The 25334-nt window shown below is 39.8% G+C and overlaps 1 protein-coding gene across 3 annotated transcripts in view; it reads right to left on the bottom strand.

The window, feature by feature from the left end:
- LOC134351480 (YEATS domain-containing protein 4) overlaps positions 1-25334 on the bottom strand; it is a 74006-nt gene that overhangs the window by 16917 nt on the left and 31755 nt on the right. The window contains exons 10-11 of one of the 3 annotated variants that reach the window (XM_063057687.1): positions 17095-24056; positions 8587-10749 (exon numbers count right to left, since the gene is read on the bottom strand). Coding sequence is in view for 1 of the 3 variants with exons in the window: in XM_063057688.1 (XP_062913758.1) it covers positions 1087-1137 (51 nt within the window). In the remaining 2 variants the exon portion in view is untranslated. Of the gene's footprint in view, positions 1-1086; positions 1461-8586; positions 10750-17094; positions 24057-25334 lie in introns of those variants that run through there. The other 2 variants (XM_063057686.1, XM_063057688.1) reach the window with 2 other exon arrangements.

Here is a 25334-nt window from a genome sequence, read left to right as displayed (position 1 = left end):
AAACGTGAAATGTTATTTTTCAATGACATCCCCATCAGATTAACGTCCAAACTTCTAAAATGTTTTTCTCCCTTAATTGTCAATCCTGCATAACCAATTTCATAATTATCAAATCAAATTTGGCAATGATTTAGTGTCACAAAGCACCAAATAACTTCTCTTGCAATTCATTTTGCAAGTATGAGCATGTTTCTTTCTGCCTGTTAACTTAAATCTGAATTTCACTCACACTCCATAATTTTATGAAAAACAAAGTAAGAATTGCAGATGCCTAGATCTGAAATAAATACAGCAAACACTGAAAGTCAGGCAACGAATATGTAAGGAGCAACAGTTGAAAGTTCAGGTCAACGACTCTTCCTTAACCATAACTGAAATTTTGTCTACTTTTCTAACCTTGGCTTCCTCTGTACTTGCAATGAAGTTGAACAAAAGCTTGAGGAGCATTTCAACCTAATAACGTTAAGTTCAATAAATTCAAACAATAATTTTCCATTTTTTTAAAGAACTCTAATTTATTTGCCTGATTACATTATCCCCTTCTGTTGTTTAATCTTCCCTACATTATAACTCATCAACCTTTCCTTCCTGACTTCTAACAATTCTTTCCCTGCTTCTCGTTTAAAATCTATTTGCTGTTCTAATTGGTGGTCACAAACCTGAAATTAAATTCTCACTCTGCTCCTATTGATATTTCTGAGTGATTTCAATACAACTTCAGCCGTTCTCACTGTTTTCGTTCCAAAAACCCTCTAATCGATAGTTTTTCTTTTGAGAATGTCTTCTTTTTTCCAGGCGACCTTGTTCCTTTACCCTATGTTACTTGGTAAGTGAAAAGATCAATAAAGGGTAATGCAGATGGATATAATTCAGCGCATTGAACACATACGACCCTTACAAAACGTGGCAGGGTTATATCATTTCTAACGAGGAGCCACTTCGTAATATTACGAAGTAGTACAAATTCCGAATAACCAGTTCTAGCTTAATAGTGGAAATTCTTCACAATACTGCGCTTTAATTTTACTGTTTAAGTGGTTGAATTAAACACCGGGTGCCAGCTGAAGCTCCACAGACATATTTTACCTTCACTCTCCCTCCTGAGTCAGGCCCGAATTCCGCCATTCTCTTGAACATATTGCAAGAGAGGGACGCGACTGCCGCAGTCGGATCCGAGCCCGCCGTTTCTCGCCAGCACCGACTGGACGGACGAGTGTCGGGGCCACTAGGCCGCAAGTCTCAGATCTCGGACCACCCGCCCTCCTACAGCTGTTTTTCTGTTCCCCCGCTAGCTCCAGGGTACAGTGACCCGTTCGATCTCAATTTTCCATCCGAGCTCTGCAAACAGAGGGCGAAGGAATAAAACGATTGATCGCTCTTCATCGGTTTCTGGATTTTCACTCCTTCACAAAGATGGGGTCGCCTTACCAACATGGCTGACCTATTGCCGTCTCAGTCCACATTACTCCCTCATCAACATGGCGGATCCTGTCACCACCTCCGTCCACATGACCGACAAACATGGCGGATGTAAACTCTCCCCCCCCCCCCCCCTTTTCAATACACACACCATCTGGAGGAATTTAGTGGATCAGATAGCATTTATGGAAGGAAATGCACACATAGAGACATCACAATAGAGTAGCAAAACCAGATACTCATGAAGGGTCCAGGGCCGAAATGTCAACTGCTTCCCTCCATAAATGCTGCCTGACCTGCTGAGTTCCTTCTAGTATAACACACACAAAATGCTGGCGGAACTCAATAAATGATATTCAGATTAATTCATTTATCACATATATATTGAAATATGCAATGCTCATAGAGGGATCAGAAGTGGAGAGAGTGAGCAGCTTCAAGTTCCTGGGTGTCAAGATCTCTGAGGATCTAACCTGGTCCCAAAATATTGATGTAGTCATAAAGAAGGCAATACAGCTGCTATACTTTATTAGGAGTTTGAAGAGATTTGGCATGTCACCAAATACACTCAAAAACTTCTATAGTTGTACCGTGGAGAGCATTCTGACAGGCTGCATCACTGTCTGGTATGGAGGGGCTACTGCACAGGACCAAAAGTAGCTGCAGAAGGTTGTAAATCTAGTCAGCTCCATCTTGGACACTAGCCTACAAAGTAGCCAGGACATCTTTAGGGAGCAGTGTCTCAGAAAGACAGCGTCCATTATTAAAGACCTCCAGCACCCAGGGCATGCCCTTTTCTCACTGTTACCATCAGGTAGGAGATACAGAAGCCTGAGGGCACACACTCAGCGATTCAGGAACAGCTTCTTCCCCTCCCCCATCCGCGATTCCTAAATGGACATTGAAGCTTTGGACACTACCTCACTTTTTAAAAAAAGTCTGTTTTTGCACATTTTAAAAAATCTATTCAATATACGTAATTGATTTACTTGTTTATTTATTATGTTTTATTTTATTATTTTGTCTCTCTGCTAGATTATGTATTGTATTGAACTGCTGCTGCTAAGTTAACAAATTTCCTGTCACATGCCAGTGATAATAAACCTGATTCTGATTCTAGTTCTGAAATAGGTCAGGCATGCTGTCAACTAGCAACTATGGAGGGGAGTAAATAGTCAATGCTTCAGTCAGAGACCCTTTGCCTCTTTTCCACCATCAACATGACAAAGTTTCCTTAAGTTTTATGAAATCATGAAATGAAACCAAGCCAGGAAGCATTTGTGGAAACCAGTTAAAATTTCAGGCAACACACACAAAATGCTGGAGGAACCCAGAAGGCCAGGCAACGTCTAAGCCCAAGATGTCAAAAGTTTACTCTTTTCCATAGATGCTGCCTGGCCTGCCAAATTCCTCCAGCATTTTATGCATGTTGCTTGGATTTCCAGCATCTGCATATTTTCGAGTTATAATTTCAAGTCCAATATCCTCCAATTCTGCAATTTCTAGGTTTGCACAATTTGTCAGTATGGTCAACTAAGATGAGGTTGATGAAAAATTGCAATGAGATATAAATGGACCAGGGAGGCACAGGAGCGCTTACAGGACTGCTTTGAATCAGTGGGCTGGGCTGTATTCAGGGAGACATCTTCGAGTCTGGATGAGCATGTCACAGTTGTCAGTGAAGTGTGGATGAGTGTGTGCCTACAAAAACTCACTGTACATTCACAAACCAAAAGCCGTGGATAAACAGGAGGTTCATGGTCTGCTGAGAGCTAGATCTGGGGCATTTAAGTCTGGCAACCCAGGTCTGAATAACAAAACAAGGTATAACTTTATGAGGGCTATTTCACAAGGCAAGAAACAGTTCTGAGACAGGTTAGAGGGTACATTGTACGCACACGCATGTTAACTCTGGCAGGGTTTGCAAGCCATTACGTCTTACTTATTACTAACCCTCACTAATTTTTACAGATGCACCGTAGAAAGCATTCTTCTAGGGTGCATCACAACCTGGTATGGAAGTTGTCCTGTCCAAGACCAAAAGAAGCTGCAGAAGATCGTGAACATGGTGCAGCACATCACACAAACCAATCTTCTGTCCTTGGACTCACTTTACACTGCACGCTGTCGGAGCAATGTTGCCAGGATAATCAAGGACACGACCCACCCAGCCAACACACTTTTCGTCCCTCTTCCCTCCGGTAGAAGGCTCAGGAGCTTGAAGACTCATACAGCCAGATTTGGGAACAGCTTCTTTCCAACTGTGATAAGACTGCTGAACGGATCCTGACCCGGATCTGGGCCGTACCCTCCAAATATCCGGACCTGCCTCTCGGTTTTTTTTCACTAACTTACTTTCCATTTTTCTATTTATGATTTATAATTAAAAATTTTAGTATTTACTTATTTTTACTGTTTTAAATATTTTTAATATTTAGTATTTGTAATCCAGGGAGCGGGACGCGCATAATCAAATATCACTGTGATGATTGTACGTTCTAGTATCAATTGTTTGGTGACAATAAAGTATAAAGTATTTACAAAGCAAAACCCAATGTCATGAATGGCAGCAGTACCTCAGTACCAGATGAGCTCAGCACCTTTTATGCTCACTTTGAAAGGGAGAATAAAATCATAGCTATGAGGATTCCTGCAGCATCCGATGACCCTGTGATCTCTGCCTCAGAGGCCGATGTTAGGCCATCTTTCGAGAGGGTGAAGCCTCGCAAAGTGGTAGGCTCCGATGGAGTACCTGGTAAGGCCCTAAAAATGTGTGCCAACCAACTGGTGGGGGTATTCAAACACACTTCCAGTCTTTCATTGCCACTGTCGACAGTTCCGACCTGCTTTAAAAGGGCAACAGTTATGCCATTGCTCAAGAAGAGCAGTGTGAGCTGCCTTAATAACCATTGTCCAGTAGCTCTCTCATCTAAAGTGATGAATGTATTGAAGATGCAATCTCAATGGCTCTCAACACGGCCTTCGATCATCTGGACAATGCAGATACCTACGTATGTCGAGATGCTGCTTGTTGACTATAGCTCAGCATTTAACACCATTATTCATACAGTCCTGATCAGAAAGCTACAGAACCTAAGCCTCTGTACCTCCCTCTGCAACTGGATCCCTGACTTCCTAACCAGAAGACCACAATCTATGTGGATTAGAAATAACTTCTCCACTTTGCTGACTGACAATCAACACTGGTGCACCATAGGGGTGTGTGATTAGCCCACCACTGTACTCTTTCTATACCCATGACTGTGTGGCTAGCTACAATTCAAATGCTATCTACAAATTTGCTGATAATACAACCATTGTTGGCAGAATTTCAGATGATGATGAAAGGGCCTACAGATCAAGATACACCAATTAGTTGAAAGGTGTCACAGCAGCAACCTTGCACTCAATGTCAGCAAGACCAAAGAGCTGATTGTGGACTTCAAGACAAGGGAACACAAACCCAATGTCAGAGGGATCAGAAGTGGAGAGTGAGCAATTTCAAGTTCCTGGGTGTCAAGATCTCTGAGGACCTAACCTGGACGTAATGTATTGTTGCAGCCATAAAGAAAGCAAGCAGTGGCTATATTTCATTCAGAGTTTGAGAAGATTTGGCTTGTCAACTAAAACACTCAAGAACTTTCACAAATACACATGGAGTGTATTCTGACTGGTGCACCACTGTCTGGTATGGGCGGGGGGGGGGGGAGATCGAAGAAAGTTGCAGAAACTTGTAAAATTAGCCAGTTCCATCATGGGTACTAGCCTCCATAGTATCAAAGAGATCTTCAAGGAGCAGTGCCTTAAGGCAGCAGCATTCATCATTAAGGACTCCCGCCACCCAGAATATGTCTTCTTCTCATTACTATCGGGAAGGAAGTACAGAAGCCTGAAGGCACACACTCAGCGATTCAGGAACAGTTTCTTCCCCTCTGCCATCTGATTCCTAAATGGACATTGAACAAAATAAGTAGTGTTTTTTTGCAATACTTATTTTTAAATTATATATATTTATATATGTACTGTAATACAATTTTTTCTCTATATTTATCTGTCACGTATTTCACCGTCTGCTGCCATAAAGTTAACATATTTCACAACATATGTCAGTGATATTAAACCTGATTTTGATATAGGCTGGTCAAATGGTCATTTCCTATAATGTGGCCAACAGAATCAAAAACAATACTCTAGTCTAGGTGAAGTTGAATTAGTTATTTAACAGGGGGAACTGTATTACCTATTTCTAGAACAAGAAGCATTATTTTTAAAGGATTTCAGAATCAGAATCAGGTTTATTATCACTGGCATGTGTCATGAAATTTGTTAACTTAGCAGCAGTTCAATGCAACACATAATTTTGATTGAGGCGCAGACACATGGATGTCAGCAAGTTGGACTGGCAGGAAGAATTTAAAAGGAGTGCATTTTTTCTTCAGCAGTTCGATTGAGGCATGACTGAGCAGACGCATGGACATCAGTGAGTTAGACCGATGGGAAGAGTTTAAAAAGAAGACAGTTTTATAGAGCAGGCGAACAAGTAGAGGGCGTCAGAGTAGGAGGACTTTGGCTCAATGGGGCTTTGGTGATAATAGGTCGAGGCAAGATAAGTTACTTGTGAAGAGTAGGAATAGGAAGTATATCTGCGAGGCTGGTGTCCTGTACTGGGTGTGGGATGCAGAATATCCGGGAGACTCCCAGCCTTCCGGACGGCCACATCTGTGCCAGGTGCGTTGAGTTGCAGCTCCTTAGGGACCATGTTATGGAAGTGGAGATGCAGCTTAATAACCTTCATCTGGTAACTGAAAGTGAGGAGGTGATAGAGAGGAGCTATAAGCAAGTAGTCACACCGGGGCCTCAGCAGACAGATAAGTCAGGAGAGGGAAGGGCAAGAGTCAGATACTAGAGAATACTCCAGTGGCTGTCTCCCTTAACAATAATTACTCCTGTTTCAGTACTGTTGGGGGTGGGGGGGATGGCCTACCTGGGGGAAGCAACAGTGGCCGTGCCTCTGGCACAGGATCTGGCCCTATGGCTCAGAAGAGTAGGGAAAGGAAGAGGATGGCAGCAGTGATAGGGGACTCTACAGTTAAGGGGTCAGACAGGCAATATTGTGGACGCAGGAAAGAAACACAGATGGTAATTTGCCTCCCAAGTGCCAGGATCCAGTATATTTCAGATCACGTCCACAATATCCTCAAGTGGGAAGGTGAACAGCCAGAGATCATGGTACATATTGGTACCAAAGACATAGGTAGGAAAAGGGAGGTCCTGAAAATGGACTATAGGGAGTTAGGAAGGAAGTTAGGCAGGACCTTAAAAGGTAGTAATCTTGGGATTGCTGCCTGTGCTATGCGACAGTGAGTATAGGAATAGAGTGAGGTAGAGGATAAATGCGTGGCTGAGGAATTGGAGCAGGGCGCAGGGATTCAGATTTCTGGATTATTGGGACCACTTTTGGGGCAGGTGTGACCTGTACAGAAAGGATGGGTTGCACTTGAATATGAGCGGGACCAATATTCCAACAGGGAGGTTTGCTAAGGCTATTGGGGAGAGTTTAAACAAGAATTGCTGGGGGGTGGAAACCAAATAGAAGAGATGGAGAAAGGGGCGGTTGGCACACAAATTGAGAAAACTTGTAGACAGTGTGAGAGGGAAGATTGGCAGGTCATAGAGAACGGATGCACTCAGACCGATAGCTTGAGATGTTTCTATTTTAATGCAAGGAGTATCATGAACAAAGTGGATGAGCTTAAAGTGTGGATCAGTTCTTGGAGTTATGATGTTGTGGCCATTACAGAGACTTGGACGGCTCAAGGGCAGGAATGGCTACTTACAGTGCCAGGCTTTAGATGTTTCAGAAAGGACAGGGAGGGAGGCAAAAGAGGTGTGGGGGGGCGTGGCACTTTTGATCAGAGATAGTGTCACCACTGCAGAAAAGGAGGAAGTCATTGAGCGATTGACTACTGAGTCTCTGGGGGTGGAAGTTAGAAACAGGAAGGGATCAAGAACTCTACTGGGTGCTTTTATAACCACCTAATAGTAACAGGGACATCAAGGAGCAGATAGATAGATAGAAAGATTCTGGAACGGTGCAATAATAACAGGGTTGTCGTGACGGGAGATTTTAATTTCCCCAATACTGATTGGCATCTCTCTAGAGCAAGGGGTTTAGATGGGGTGGAGTTTGTTAGGTGTGTTCAGGAAGGTTTCCTGACACAATATGTAGATAAGTCTACAAGAGAAGAGGCTGTACTTGATCTGGCATTGGGAAATAAACTTGGTGAGGTGTCAGGTCTCTCAGTGGAAGGGCATTTTGCAGATAGTGATGACAATTCTATCTCCTTTACCATAGCATTGGAGATGGATAGGAACAGGCAAGTTATGAAAGCGTTTAATTGGAGTAAGGAGAAATATGAAGCTATCAGGCAGAAACTTGGAAGCATAAATTGGGAACAGATGTTCTCAGGGAAATGTACAGAAGAAATGTGGCAAATGTTCAGGGGATATTTGTGTGGTGTTCTGCATAGATACGTTGCAATGAGACAGGGAAAGGATGGTAGGGTACAGGAACCGTGGTGTACAAAGCCTGTTGAAAAATCTAGTCAAGAGGAGAAGAAAAGCTTACAAAAGGTTCAAAAAAACTAGGTGATGATAGAGATCTAGAAAATTATAAAGTTAGCAGGAAGGAACTTAAGAATGAAATTAGGAGCCAGAAGGGGTCGTGAGAAGGCCTTGGCGAGCAGGATTAAGGAAGACTCCAAGGCATTCTACAAGTCGGTTAAGAGTAAGAGGATAAGATGTGATAGAATAGGACCAATCCAGTGTGATACTGAAATAGTGTGTATGGAACTGGAGGAGATAGTGGAGGTACTTAATGAATACTTCGCTTCAGAATTCACTACTGAAAAGGACCTTGGTGATTGTATTGATGACTTACAGCGGACTGAAAAGCTTGAACATATAGACATTAAGAGGATGTGCAGGAGCTTTTGGAAAGCATCAAGTTGGATAAGTCATCAAGACCCAATGAGATATACCCCAGGCTACTGTGGGAGGTGAGGGAGGAGATTGCTAAGCCTCTGGCAATGATCTTTGCATCATCAATGTGGACAAGAGAGGTTCCAGAGGATTGGAGGGTTGCAGATGTTGTTCCCTTATTCAAGAAAGGGAGTATAGACAGTTCAGGAAAATTATAGACCAGCGAGTCTTACTTCAGTGGTTGGTAAGTTGATGGAGACCCTGAGAAGCAGGATTTACAAACTTTTGGAGAAGTGTAATATGATTAGCAATAGTCAGCATGACTTTGTCATGATTATGCCTGATGAGCCTGACTGAATTTTTTGAGGATGTGATTAAATACATTGATGAAGGTAGAGCAGTAGATGTAGAGTATATGAATACTCTAGGCATTTGATAAGGTACCCCATGCCAGGCTTATTGAGAAAGTAAGGAGGCATAGGATCCAAGGAGACCTTGCTTTGTGGATCCAGAATTGGCTTGCCCACAGAAGACAAAGAGTGGTTGTAGACAAGTGATATCCTGCATGGAAGTTGGAGACCAGTGATGTGCCTCAGGGATCTGTTCTGGGATCCCTTCTCTTTGTGATTTTTATGAATGACCTGGATGAGAAAGTGGAGGAACGGGTTAGTAAATTTGCTGATGACACAAAGGTTGGGGGTGTTGTGGATAGTGTGGAGGGCTGTCAGAGGTTGCAGCAGGACATCAATAGGATGTAAAACTTGGCTGAGAAGTGGCAGATGGAGTTCAACACAGGTAAGTGTGAGCTGGTTCATTTTGGTACATCAAATATGATGGAAAATATAGTATTAATGGTAAGACTCTTGGCAGTGGAGGATCAGAGGGATCTTGGGGTCCAAGTCCATAGAACGCTCAAAGCTGCTGTGCAGGTTGACTCTGTGGTTAAGAAGGCATACGGTGCATTGGCCTTCATCAACCGTCGGATTGAGTTTAACAGCTGAGAGATAATGTTGCAGCTATATAGGACCCTGGTCAGACCCCACTTGGAGTACTGTGCTCAGTTCTAGTCACCTCACTACAGGAAGTATGTGGAAACTATAGAAAGGATGCAGAGGAGATTTACAAGGATTTTGCCTGGATTGGGGGGCATGCCTTATGAGAATAGGTTGAGTGAACCTGGCCTTTTCTCCTTGGAGCAACGGAGAATGAGAGGTGACCTGATTGAGGTGTATAAGATGATGAGAGGCATTGATCATGCAGATAGTTGGAGGCTTTCTGCCAGGGCTGAAATGGCTAACACGAGAGGGCATAGTTTTAAGGTGCTTGGAGGTAGGTACAGAGGAGATGTCAGGGGTAAGAATTTTTACATAGAGAGTGGTGATTGCGTGGAATGGGCTGCCAGCAACAGCGGTGGATGCCGATACAATAGGGTCTTTTAGGAGACTCCAAGATAGGTACATGGAACTTAGAAAAATAGAGGGCTATGGGTAACACTAGGTAATTTCTAAAGTACATGTTCAGCACAGCATTGTGGGCTGAAGGGCCTGCATTGTGCTGTAGGTTTTCTAAGTTTCTATGTTTTTCTATAATATAAAAGAAAAAAAAACAAAATAATAATAAAGTAAACCAAATACAGTATATATATATATATATTGAATAGATTAAAAATTGTGCAAAAAACAGGTAATATTTATTAAAGAACTGAGGTAGTGCCCAAGGGTTCAATGTCCATTTAGGAATCGGATGGCAGAGGGGAAGAAGCTCTTCCTGAATTGCTATGTGTGTGCCTCCTGTACCTCCTACCTGATGGTAACAGTGAGAAAAGGGCATGCCCTGGATGCTGGAGGTCCTTAATAATGGATGCTGCCTTTCTGAGACACCGCTCCTTGAAGATGTCCTGGGTGCTTTGGAGGCTCGTACCCAAGATGGAGCTGACTAGATTTACAACCTTTGCAGTTTCTTTTGGTTCTGTGCAGTAGCCCCTTCCAAACCAGACAGTGATGCAGCCTGTCAGAATGCTCTCCATGGTACTTCTGTAGAAGTTTTTGAGTGCATTTCTTGACATGCCAAATCTCTTCAAGCTCCTGATGAAGTATAGCCGCTGTCTTGCCTTCTTTATAACTGCATCAATATGTTGAGACCCGGTTAGATCCTCAGAGATCTTGACACCCAGGAACTTGAAACTGCTCACTCTCCACTTCTGCTCCCTATATAAGGATTGGTATGTGTTCCTTTGTCTTACCCTTCCAGAAGTCCACAATCAGCTTTTTCATCTTACTGACGTTGAGTGCCAGGTTGTTGCTGCAACACCACACTACTGGTTGGCATATCTCGTCCCTGTATGCCGTTCTGAATGGACAAGGAAGAAAACTAGTTAATAATGTACACACAATTATGGACTCTGATTAACAGGGGCATAATATTATATCATTAGAGAAATTGTGCGGAACTTCTATGAAGACTGGTCTTGACTCAACTTGTGTTCAATTTGTTTCTCACTTTACAGGAGACTGGGAGGGACTTGGACTGGCAACTTGGAATATACTTCACTTTATTTACAATAAAATCTTTCTGGGATGAGACTAATTACAAGGACAGGTTGTAGAAGTTCTGAGCTTGTTTCTGACAAGGCTGAAGGGAGGTTTGCCTCTAAAATGTAGTCTGGAGAGAGTGGATAGTGGCAAGCTGATCCTTTTCAGTGCAGGAACCTACTGTCTGTCTATGCTTGCTTTGGTGTTAAAATATGGAGGAACCTTCACAGCCCTCGATAACTTTGTCTTCATCCTCTGGGACCAATCCATAGAACATTACAGCACAGAAACAGGCCTTTTGGCCCTTCTTGGCTGTGCCGAACCATTTTTCTGCCTATTCCCACTGACCTGCACCTGGACCATATCCTTCCATACACCTCTCATCCATGTACCTGTCCAAGTTTTTCTTGAATGTTAAAAATGAGCCCGCATTTACCACTTCATCTGGCAGCTTATTCCACACTCCCACCACTCTCTGTGTGAAGGCCCCCCCCCCATGTTCCCTTTAAACTTTTCCCCCTTCACCCTTAACCCATGTCCTCTGGTTTTTTTTCTCTCCTTGCCTCAGTGGAAAAAAGCCTGCTTGCATTCACTCTATCTATACCCATCATAATTTTATATACCTCTATCCGAGAGCATCCATCGGGAAGGTGAACCCACGGAAAACACCCTGGCCAGATGGAATACCTGGCCGGGTACTAAAAACCCTGCTAATCAACTGGCTGGAGTGTTCACTGAGATCTTTAACCTCTCACTTTGGCAGTCTGAGATACCCAACTGCTTCAAGCAGGCTTCAATTATACCAGTGCCCATGTTGACCTGTCTCAAAGACTATCGACCAGTAGCACTTATATTCATTGATGAAGCCCTTTGAAAGGTTGTTAAGAAACATCAACTCCTGCCTGAGAAGCGACTTGGATCCACTCCAATTTGACTACTGGTGTAACAGTTCCATACAGATGCCATTTCATTGGCTCTTCACTCAAGCCTGGAACATCTAGAAAGCAAAGATGCATTCACCAGGATGCCCTTTATTGACAACTCAGCATTCAATACCATCATGCCCTCAAAACTAATCAATAAGCTTGGGCTCAATACTTCCTTGTGCAATTGGATCTTCAATCTCCTCACGAGCAGACTCCTCTATCAGTTTGAATTTGCAACATCTCCTCCACAATCTCCATCAGCACAGGTCCATCACAAGGCCATGTGCTTAGGTCCTTGCTCTACTCGCTTTAGAATTGTGACTTAATGCCAAGCAAAGTTTCAATGCCTTATTTAAGTTTGCTGACAGCACTATTATCGGCGTGCCAAATCAAAGGTGGTGATAAGTTAGCATGTAGGAAGGAGATTGAAAACCTGGCCACAACAGCCTCTTACTTAATGTCAGCAAGACTAAGGAACTGATGATTGACTTCAGGGGAAAACCGGAGGTCCATGAGCCAGTCCTCATCAGGGGATATTAGGTGGAGAGGGCCAACAACTTTAAATCTTCAGGTGTTATCATTTCAGAAGACCTATCCCAAGTGCAATTACAATGAAAGCACAGCATCACCTCTACTTAGGAGTTTGCAAATATTTGGCATGAAATCTAAAGCCAACAAATTTCTATAGACATGTGGTAATTATATTGTCTGGGTGCACCATGGCCTGGTACGTTAACACCAATGCACTTAAACGGAAACTCCTACATAAAGTAGTGGGTACAGCCCAATCTATCATGGGTAAAACCCTCCCCATTACTGAGCACATCTACGGTGTGCTTTTGCAAGAAAGCAGTATGCATCATAAAGTACCCCCACCACCCAAGCCATCAGGAAGATGGTAAAGGAGCTTCAGGACCCACACCACCAGCTTCAGGAACTGTTACTGCCCCTCACCCATCAGGCTCTTGAACCAGTGAGATAACGTCATTCAGTCATAGAAAAGTACCATACAGAAACAGGTCATTTGGCCCATCTAGCCCATGCAGAACCATTTAAACTGCCTACCCCTATTGACCTGCACCAAGACCATAGCCCTTCATACCCCTACCATCCATGTACCTATCCAAACTTCTCTTAAACATTGAAATTGAGTTTGTATACACCACTTCCACAGGCAGCTCAATCCACACTCTCAGGACTGAGTGAAGTTTCCCCTCAGGTTCTCCTTAAACTTCTCACCCATCACCTCTAGTTGTAAATTCACCCAATCTTGGTGAAAAAAGCCTGCTTGCATTTACTCTATATACACTTCATAATTTTGTATATCTCTATCAATCAAATCTCCCCTCAATCTTCTGTTCCAAGAAATAAAATCCTAACCTATTCTATCTTTCCTTATAACTCAAGCCCTGCAACAGCCTTATAAATTTTCTCCATACTCTGTCAACCTTATGTACATCTTTTTCGTAGGTAGATGACCAAATCTGTACCCAATATTCCAAATTAGGCCTCAACAACGTCTTATATAACTTTAACATCTCATCTCCTATACTTGATACTTCTATTTATGAAGGTGAATGTACCAATAGCTTTCTTATCCATGTACAATTCAAATTTCAGTGAATTATGAACCTGCATTCCCAGATCCCATTGTTCTACAGAATCTCCTCAGTCCCACTGTGCAAGATGTACTCTAGTTGGTCCTACGGAAGAGTTAACCTCTCATTTGTATTACATTCCATTTGTCATTTTCAGCCCCATCAATCAGTCCCACAACCTATGGACTGACTTTAAAGAACTCATCTCATGTTCTTGATAATTATTCTTCAAAGTTCGAAGTAAAATTTATCAGGGTATGCACGTCACCACATGCAACACGGAGATTCTTTTTCCTGCAGGCGTACTTAGCAAATCTATAGAACAGTAAATGTAAACAGGATCGATGAACAAACTGTGTAAATGCAAGTCCTTAAAGTGAGACCATTGGTTGTGGCAACACCAGAAATAGAATGAGCGCAGTTATCTTCTTTGGTTCACAAGCCTGAGGTACCTTCTACCTGATGTCAGCAGTGAGAAAAGAGCATGGCTGAGTGGCGAGGATCTTTGAAGATTGATGCTGCAACATTTCATGTACATGTGCTTAATGATTGGGTTTAATCAGTGATGTATGGGCCAAATCCACCAGTTTTAAAACATTTTCTACTTAAAAGCATTGGTGTTCCCATACCAGGCTGCAATACACTTTCCACCACACACTTGTAGAAGGTTGCCGAGGGTTTTGATGATAACCTGAATCTGCTGACTCCTGAGGAAGTAGAGGCGCTGTTGTGCTTTCTTTGCATTTGTAGTTATGTAATGGGTCCAAGATAGGGACACCCAGGAATTTAAAGTTATTGATCCTCTCCACCTTTGATTGTCCGATGAGTATAGGCTTACGGACCTCAGATTTCCCTCTGCAGAAGTCTACAATCAATTCCTTGGTCTTAAGGACATTGAGAGGTGATTGTCGTAATGTCACTCAGCCAAATTTTCAATCTCCCTCCTGAATGCTGACTTATCACCCCCTTTGATATGGCCCACAACAGTGGTATCATGAGGAAACTTGTACATGCCATTGGAGCTGTACTTAGCCATAGTTGGAGGTATAAAGTGATTAGAGCAGGGGGTTAAGTATCCCGTGGTGTTCCTGTGTTGATTGAATTGAATTGACTTTATTACCTACATCCTTCACATACACGAGTAAAAATCTTTACGTCTCCATCTAAATGTGCAATTTAATTTTGTAATAAATAGCAAGTACAACAGGACAGTCAGTATAACATAGAAGTATAATTTTATCAGTGTGAATTAGTCAGTCTGATGGCCTGGTTGGAAGCAGCTGTCCTGGAGCCTGTTGGACCTGGCTTTTATACTGTAGTACCGTTTCCTGGATGGTAGAGATTGAGATGTTTTTGCCAATCCAAACTGACTGGGGTCTGCAAGTGAGGAAATCTAGAATCGAATTCCAGAAAGGGTTATTGAGGCCCAAGTCTTGGAGCCTACTGACTGAGAGGATGATGGTATTAAATGCTGAGTTGTAATCAATAAAGAGCATGTTGATGTATGTATCTTATTATTTAATTAGTATTATTACTTTTATATTTGCACATTGGTTTTTTTGTCCGTCTTGTTGGGTGCAGTCTCTCACTGATTCTATTGTGTATTTTTTTTGATTGAGTACACCTGAAATGAATGTGCTGTATATGGTGACATATATAAGCTTGAAAATAAATTTACTTTGAGCCTTATGTAAATATCCATAATTAAGTTTCTACACTCCCCATTTACGAGTCTTGCATTTCATTGCTAGCACCATGCTGGGCAAATTTTAGTTTGAAAGTCTTAAGATCACACAATTTTGGAACTATGAAATATCACATCTACCTACGGCGGGGGGGGGGGGGTGATTATTAAGTTAGTGGTCAATTTTAGAAAACCTAGCACATTTATTTTTCAACATAGTCCCCTCCTATATGTACACACTTAGTCCAGCGGGTGTGGAGCATACAGATCCCTTCTCTGTAGAAGTGGTCCACAGCAGGGGGGGTTGATAAGTTCGTGGCCTAAGGTAGAAGGAGATGAGTTATTAACTTCAAGCCTTCTGCATTATCACTCAGAGTTGAACTGCATATGCATGTAACGGGAGCATCTTGGACCTCCAGGTGGTCCACAGCAGGGGTGATTGATAAGTTTGTGGCCTAAGGTGGAAGGAGATGAGTTATACAGCTCTCGTGAAGTGGAGAGAAATAATGTTTAACTCAGGTAAACACTAAAAAAAAACAAAATCACTACAGTTCTAGTTTTATTCATTGCAATCATGTTAAATGGAAAAAGAAGGCCCTTTCAGAAAATGTATCTTTAGCTCCACTTACAACTGCATGGTTAATGTACATGGGAGTAAAAGTGCATCATATGGCCTGTTGTATGATATTGCATATTTAAATCCAAGAAGCTTCATATATAGAAAATGTTTTAAAAAAATTGAACATCAACAATGAAGAGTTTATTTCGTTTAATTATATATATATATATTTTTAATAGCTACACTCCTGTAAATGCACCTGAAAAAGAAAATGCTAATAGAATATACAGATGTAAAGTTCACAAAATCTCACCTAGCAATAATTCTTATGAGCTTTAATAATTCTGTTAAGCACTGGGAGCAAAATTATCATCAGATAGGTGAAGTTTAAATGAGTTTCAGTCCAATAGTCTGACTACTCGATAACTATGCTGACAGTTGCTGCATTTATGAGTCCGCGCTGCTGCTCTAGAACGCTGAACTTTTTTAAAAAAAATGTGGAATGTTTTTATGTTGAAAACTCCAAATACTAAACATCTGTAGTAGTGTCTTCACAAAAGTTCAGTGCATCTTTCACAGAACATATTCAATCCAGTAATTAGTAATCTTAATTTAGTATACAAAACTGATTAAATCAGCAACATATTCATAAATAGTCCCCCAAAGCAAGTTTTATCCCCCCATGGATAAAAACTGAAAGCAGTTGTTTGTACTTTTCTTACATCCAAACTTCAAAGGATCACGTGGGTTGAGAAGTGGCACTGATTTGAGAAACAATCTAATATTTTATTTCAGATTTTCAGCAATAGCTTTTTTCCCTTTTGGATACAGAGAAACTTCATTAAAAAAAAACTAGAGTACATTGTTGCAAAGCATCTCTAAGGATTAACTGAAAGCACATTTTGAAGTATGAACTAGCCCCGTTCTTACCAAAAACATACAGCAAATTACAAAAGTATCTGCAACAGGTTCAATAGCAGATAAAAAATGACAAAGTTCATTGCAGTCTAAGAATTACAGGCCACAGGGACAAAGGACAAGGACGTACCAAGTGATTTGATGTTTAAATAATTTGGTGCCTTAAAATTTGCTGACATAACTCAGTGAATGGGTGACCTGACGTTTTGATTTTCACGCTTCTATGGCATTTTATTCGTCTTCCATACTCACTGGGATGACCAATTCCATGTGCACTCTTCAGTGCATATAGAGAATTGTGCCAATTCAAACATACAAAAAAACTTTGATACTACATGAAAGCTTTATTTTAATTGAGTTGAGACAAAAATTATATTCAGGGTATCACTTCAACTTAAATAAATGTAAACTAATCTTTCCACATTCTGTGTTTTAATAATGCAGGTTATATTAAAACCACTGAATCTTCAATACTTACAGCAGCAACAGCTCTGAAGATTGTGCGTAACTCTCCATAAACAGCTGCATGGTACCAGTTGCCTGCAACTGCACAAAAGTTAGTGTAAAAACTGACTTTCTTCAGTGTTTAAAGTGAACCCATAGTTGAATTCTATAAATTGAGTTACAAAACAAGATTAAAATAATTGAAATCCCGCAAACCATTAGTACAAATTAATCTTACTACAATCACTACTCTTGCAAGTTAGTAAAAAAAAAATACCATTTTCAACTAATGGATCTGAAATAGATGCCAAAATTACTCGAGTATTAACGTAATAATTTAAATTTGGCATAATTCTAATGTAGAGTGCACTTTCACCAAGTATGGATAAAATCAGAATTATACGCAACTTTATGATAGTGATGCACCATTATGTTATTGGTTCAGAATAGTTTCTTAAGACACACTTCCCATAATATATTCTTCACATGATTCATGCTAGCACGTGCATGTGTAAACATCCATTGGGCCATGAATTTTAAAGGTTTTTATGCAAGGTGGTGCACATTTAACCAATTGAAATAAACACTTACCAAATGGATTGAAAGATCCTGCGGTGGTTATTCAAGGCAGAGGCAAATACACAATCATAATTCTGACAGGCGTTATGACCCTATTGTATCCGCCTCCACCACCGTCGCCAGCAGCCCATTCCACTCATTCACCACTCTCTGGGTAAAAAAAAACTTACCCATCATCTCCTCTGTACCTACTTCCAAACACCTTAAAACTATGCCCCCTCGTGTAAGCCATTTCAACCCTGGGAAAAAACCTCTGGCTATCCACACGATCAATGCCTCTCATCATCTTATACACCTCTATCATGTCATCTCTCATCCTCCATTGCTCAGGCCGAGATCACTCAATCTATTCTCAAAAGGCATGCTCCCCAATCCAGGCAACATCCTTGTAAATTTCTTCAGCACTGTCTCTATAGTATCCACACCCTTCCTGTAGAGAGGTGACCAGAACTGAACACAGTATTCCAAGCGGGCTCTAACCAAGGTCTTCTATAGCTGTAACATTACCTAGTGGCTCTTGAACTCAATCCCATGGCTGATGAATGCCAACACACCATATGCCTTCGTAATAACACCGTCAACCGGCGCAGCAGCCTTGAGTGTCCCATAGACACAGACCCCTAAATCCCTCAGATCCTCCACACTGCCAAGAGTCCCACCATCAATATTATATTGTCTTCAAATTTGATCTACCACAATGAACCACTTCACATTTATCTGGGTTGAAGTGCATCTGCCACTTCTCAGCCCAGTTCTGCATCCTATCAATGTATTACATCAATCCTATAACCTCTAACAACCCTCCAGACAATCCACAACTCCCCCAACCTTTGTCATCAGCAAACTTACTAACCCACCCTTCTGCTTCTTCATCCAGGTCATTTCTAAAAATCACAAGAAGGGTCCCAGAAAAGATCCCTGCAGAACACCAGTGGTCACTGACCTCCATGCAGAGCATGAACCATCTACAACCACCCTTTGTCTTCTGTGAGCAAGCTAATTCTGGATCCACAAAGCAAGGTCTTCTTGGATCCCACACCTCTACTTTCTGAAGGATTCTGGATTGGGGAACCTTATCAACTGCCTTACGGAAATCCATATACACTACATCCACTGCTCTACCTTCATCAATGTCTTTTGTTACTTCCTTAAAAAAATTCAATCAGGCTCGTAAGACACGACCTGCCTTTGACAAAGCCATGCTGACTATCCCTAATCAGATGCGCCTCTCCAAATGATCATAAATCTTGCCTCTCAGGATCTTCACCAGCAACTTGCCCATCACTGAAGTGACACTCACAGGTCTGTAATTCCCCAGGTTATCTTTACTCCCTTTCTTGAACAAGGGAACAACATTTGCAAACCTCCAATCCTCTGGTACTTCTTCCATCCCTAATGATGATGCAAAGATCATTGCTAGAGGCTCAGCATCTCCTCTCTTGCCTCCCACAATAGCCCAGGGTATATTGTTTTTGTTCCTGGAAAACCTAACTTAATAGAGGTATTTAAAATTATGAGAGGGGTAGACAGAGTTGACGTGGATAGGCTTTTTCCATTGAGAGTGGGGGAAGATTCAAACAAGAGGACATGAGTTGAGAGTTAAAGGGCAAAAGTTTAGGGGTAACATGAGGGGCAACTTCTTTACTCAGAGAGTGGTGGCTGTGTGGAACGAGCTTCCAGCAGAAGTGGTTGAGGCAGGTTCGACGTTGTCGTTTAAAGTTAAACTGGACAGCTATATGGACAGGAAAGGAATGGAGGGTTATGGGCTGAGTGCAGGTTGGTGGGACCAGGTGACAGTAAGATTTTGGCATGGACTAGAAGGGCCGAGATGGTTTGCTTCTGTGCTGTAATTGTTATATGGTTAATGCTTTTCAAAAGCTCCAGCACATCCTCTTTCTTAATGTCTTTATGCCCAAGCGTTTCAGTCCATTGTAAGTCATCCCCACAATTGCCAAGGTCTTTTCCCCGGTGAATACTTAGGCAAAGTATTCAATAAGTACCTCCACTACTTCCTACGACTCCATGCACACGTTTCCACTATCACACCTGATTGGTCCTATTCTCACAGTTCATCCTCTTGCTCTTCACATACTTGTAGAATGCCTTGGGGTTTTCCTTAATCCAAGGCCTTCTCATGGCCCCCTCTGTCTCTCCTAATTCCATTCTTAAACTCCTTCCTAGCAACCCTGTAATTTTCTACAGCCCCAACAGTACCTAGTTAAGTAAATTTGTGGCCATCCATATACTAATTAATAATTAACCACGATGGCTAATCATGAGATCAATATTTTGGAAAAATTGTAAGTCATGCCTCATTTCAACAAGTATCCTGACAAGTTTGCAATTACCAAATAAATGTTACATGCTTCACATAATTTTCTGAATTTGGGCATGAATTAATATTGGTTGAGTTACTTTTAGATTTGTTGCTGTACTTGTGATGTATTACAATTATAAATACATTTTAAAATGCTCATTAGTTCAGATGCATCTGGAATAATAAGTAGCAATTTTTGCTCCAAAAGCAATGACTGCCAAACCTAATGAAGGGTTGACTGTTTATTCATTTCAATAGATGTTGCCTGACCCAAGTTCTTCCAGCATTTGTGTTGTCACTGCAGGCATTTCTATCCAAATGAATAAAGTTAAAAAAAAAAAATGCCCTTGCAGAACTTCAAAGCTGATCTATTAAAATAATGGGCAAAGCCAAACTCTTGTTAAACAGAGGTAAGTAACAAAATGCCTTGTATGAAAACTGCATAATATTGGGTTATAACTGCATAATAATGTATGAAATTGAAACTGCCTATATTCGAGGAATTTTAAATAGGGTTACTCCCCCCCCACCAAAAAAAAAGCACTAAAACTGAAGCAGAAAATGCCAGATTCTGAAACTTGTTAAAATGACAAATTATAGTGGATTTCATTTCTCTGGAATGAGAATGGGCAGAATTCTTCAATGTACCACCATAAATCTCCACCCAAAAGATAACATGAGATTCATTCAGCTAATTTTCTTATCGACACTGATCATATTTAACCTAACAATTCATTATGGTTAAAAGGTATAGTTTGACTGTAGAAACAAAGTACTACTTGATAGTTTTTCTTTATTGTATTTTTCTTCTAGTAAAATTTGAGTTGTCCATTAAATTGCCAAAAAAAGTAGCCACCAACACATCCACTCAAAAAGCAGCCCCCAGGACAAGGTGAAACCTGCAGAACCTTTGTTTTGCTATTCTTCAAGGTCAGGTAATCAACAAACTCAAAGTTCCCAAGTTAAAATTCATAAATAGAAGGATATCCAAACAGTATAGTTTGATAACAACCACAAATGTGTACATGATAGGCTAATCTAAGGAATTAATGATATCTACATTAGCCACAGTGGTTCCTACTCAGAATGGTACTATTGTAGCCCCATCATTAAAAAGAACAGCTCTAGAAAATTTCACTGCTAAACTACTTGGGTTTTGCCTATATTCAGGAAAGATGAACTATTAATGCACTCAGTTCGAGTTCAAATGCATGTAGATTATGCTGATATGACACCAAAAAAATCAAACTCCCAGTGAGTGTATTATTTTGGTGAAAGCCCAATTATGTAAGAGAAATATTTCAGATTTAGATTAGACACCAGAAATATACTTTGGATAATTCAAAATAAAAACTATTGCATTTATATGGTGTAATGCATTGCAAAGAACTATTCATTTAAAATTAGATGTCAACATTTGAACATCTGTAAATTATTCAAACACCATTTAAATAAAAACACAATTTTATATAAAAAGCCCTTTATTATAAAACTGCATTAAAAATTTAACAGAAGTGCTTTGTCAATGATTAGAAGCAGATAAGTAAAATATCCATATTTATTTTTTTAAGAAAATTATTTTACTTACCTGAGCCTTACTTTTTGACACGTGCTTTAAGGATAATTTTTGGTAAATCACAAATATTAATTGTAAATTTCATACCTGTAGAGTTGAAAATCTTATTTTTGCAGCCTGGTTTCCTGGTAACAGCTTGTTGTGTTAGAAAGGTTAACATTCAAATAGCTACCTTACTTTTTCCTCTCAAAAAACCTTTTTACAACAACCCACCAAGACGAACATATCACGCTTCTTAATAAAGCTATTTCATGATGCACATGATCTACTTTTGCAACTATTAACATACTTTTGTTGAATTCTAGTTCAGATCAAATGCATTGCAATTAAACAAGTTACCATCTTTCTTTGAATACAAAATATGGTAGACACTGACTTCTATATTAAAAGTTTGCACAGTGTAATTATACAAGACAATGAACACTTGTTAAATAATGAATGTCAACTCCTACTTCCATTTCATCACACCTCTTGCAGCACCGCCATTAAATACCACGCTTCACCACCCATGCTACCCAAAATAAAGTCACCTTAACCAGAAAAGGATCGCACCTAGGGCATTGCATTGGGAAAGGAAACCTTATTTGTGGAACTGTACTTAACTTTCAAAACTATTCACTAGAGGGAAGAATTTTAAAAGATTGAATGCTGAAAAGTTAGGGTTAAATTGAGAATAAATCTTCAGCTATATATCTTCCAAACACTGTTCACTGTCAAGACAGTGAAGAGACAAATTTAGAGGTCCTACTTCTGTCTTGTAAATCTGTCTGTTGGAGATGAGCAAGGAGAACAAACTCCTCTACAGAAGTTGTCAATACTGTCTATTATTGGCCCAAGGAAGGCACAGTCAATGGCAGAGGAGAATACATCCAATTCATATTTCCTTTCAAGCTGAAATCTAAGAACATATATTATTCCCTAGGGAAAACTGAAGAAATTCGCAAAAAATTGAGCCAAGTCCCAAATTTCATTGAATACTAGAACTCAAAAGGGGCCTCAAGTGGAAAGTCAAATACCATTAACTGTTGGAACTAGCTGTCACCCATTAAATTGTGTTTTTATTGCATCACTTTAGAAACTCTTTACGTACCATCTTTCAACTGACAGGTACTTTGACTGATCACACCTCAGCCCCAAATCTTTCTTCAAACAGCTCAAACATTTTTGTATTTGGCCAAATAGTTGCCTTTCACACATTTGACATTTATGAATTTTCAGTGCAAAAATAGTGCTAATATACAGACAATGCTGTTATCCTCACTTTGTTCTGAATATGTACAGGAACATTAAAACCATCAAAAGTTAATCTACACATACTGCCCTTAAACCAAGTAAATGCATTTGGATACCTTTTCAGCTAATTTTCAGAAAACTAGGTCTACAGAAAAATACCAAACATTTACTGCATCTTCTACTGAAAGTGAGAAACCCATTCACAGAAAAATGTAAAATGCAGTGTGTAGAAATTTTGGTGGTTTTTAAATTCAAACTTAAGACAAAATGAAAACAAGTACAGAGATTTCAGTTTCAATTACAAGAAAAAAAAAGAGAACCTGGTCTATATACTAACTGTATTCAGATTGTCTAGTACTGTGTTCAATTAGGTAAAAATCTTAGTATTTGGCAGTCCCAAATAAATAGTCTGCATTAAAATACAACCATTCCTCTCCTCAAATGAGGTAACAGAGGCATATAAAAACATAATACAGGACAAGTCCTTTCACTAAAATTAAAATTTCAAGTCCAAAATACTATGTTTTGGTATACAAAACAAAAAAAGTTCTTCTACAAAAAGTAGTGTTTGTCACATATTTATATTGCTGAGAATTTTATGTCCAACGTGAAGTGAACGCTTGTTTAAAAATATCCCAAATTAACCACATCTGGATTTTATGAACATTAAGATGTTTTTATATTAAAACTATAATGGGAGATTAACTAAAGGTCCAGATGTATGGGAAAATTATACACGTTGGAATTTATCAAGTCAATATATCACAACATACAGCCAAAATGATTCAACATCAAGAAACAATGAGAACTTGCATAATTTACACAACCATAGGCTCCATTTAACAGTTTATTACAACACTAATAGTACATCTACTTTGATGAACTGAAACTGAGCTGCTTACAGTCATTATTTGAACATTTAACATTTTTATAACAATTTTGGAAACAAGATGAAAGAACTATAAAAACAGTAAAGCTAACGACTTTTAATTGTTTACACGTCATGTACGTCTAACGCTTAGAATACGAAGAATTGCCAAAGCTTTTAGTAACTTTTAAGTCACACAGGTTGTGTCCAAATAAAATGGTTAATCAAGCAACATAAAAGAAAATATCGAGCAATCAGTTACCATTACAGTGGATTTGCTTTATTCGTTACTGTTGCTCCATTTAACCACGTAGCCTGAGAATTCCTGTTCAACCATGAAATTCCAACAGATGGATAAAGGGCAGTCTTTTCTGTGAAGAGCTTTGTTGTTTCTTTAATCTGGAGACGTTTCTCTTCAGACAGCTGTAATGTGTCAAAATTCATGATGTAGATTTTGTTCTTCCCTGACAACGACTGTGCATATTTTACATCATACAAAATATACCTCAGTAAATCATACATGTGCATTAATATTGGTAACTCGAACAGCTCATTTCATTAGAATTTGACTGCAGCAGACTAAAGAAATTCTTTCAGCATCCTTAGAAACTTCTTCAGATTCTGCCCACACGTTCCCAAAAAGATGACAATATGCATTTTCAAGACCAATATTATATTACACATTAGAAAATTTAACAGAGGTAGTTTTCAATCACAATTAGAAATGACACGAGAAAGCTTTATAGACTCAAAAACATTTTAAACATGAAAACGGAGCCCGAGTGTGACTTTTCACCCACTAACTGTAAATTAAGCATCTGCTTGTCAACTAAGACCAAATGCAGCTACCCAAGTTTTAAGTGCATTATTTCAAGATTGTTAGTGGGAACAGCCACATTTTCTTATTGCAAGAGATAGATTTAATTAAACTAATGCATTAAGATATTTTGCTGGTTATAGAACCCTCTCTCTTAAAGGTATGCACCCACTGTTTGTTTTCAAGAATAAGAGATACTTAGTGGGTAAGGAAACCAGAAGATATCCAACTGCAGCCACAAGAAAACGTCATAGGATAATTCTGCCTTGGGTCAAAGGTCACAAGTGGGCTCGTTTACTTCAAAAAAGTACCTTCCTAACAGGAAAATTTCAGGACAAACTGATAAATGTCTGTGGCAAAGTCAATGTACTTAAATTTATAAGGATCAAGTTTGCATATAATAGCCAGACATTGATTACTCCAAGCTAAACTTAACGTTATTTTAATTAGTTTCATTTAAATTATTTATCTTAAAAGTTATAAAATAATTTAATTTGTTTAACAGCCATTTTTCTCCATGGACTATAATTCACTCTTCCCAAAAACTACTTACAACCACTGTCAGCATCCTTAGCCAAAATAAGCAATTGTTCCACTATAAATTCCATTCAATAGGATATGTAAAGATACACAGTGGAACTAAACTTGAAAAATAACTGCTAAAAGCACCCATTATGTAAAAATAGTTTATCATGCACCATGTTTTGACTCAAATTGCCCAGAAGCTTTACATCAAGTATGTCAGAGTGCGTCTTTTAATTTTTAAAGCTTATCCAGCCTTAAGCAGCATTTTTAATGGTATATATCAAGCTGTCTTAGCTTAAATAAGCATTAAAACATTAAACTGATACAGGATATTAAACATTCAAGGCCATACAAAGATT

This window comes from Mobula hypostoma, chromosome 9, assembly GCF_963921235.1.
Source record: "Mobula hypostoma chromosome 9, sMobHyp1.1, whole genome shotgun sequence".
Taxonomy (NCBI): Eukaryota; Metazoa; Chordata; class Chondrichthyes; order Myliobatiformes; family Myliobatidae; genus Mobula; species Mobula hypostoma.
The sequence above is the reverse complement of the archived record's forward strand: the minus strand, read 5'-3'. Positions and strand labels throughout refer to the sequence as shown.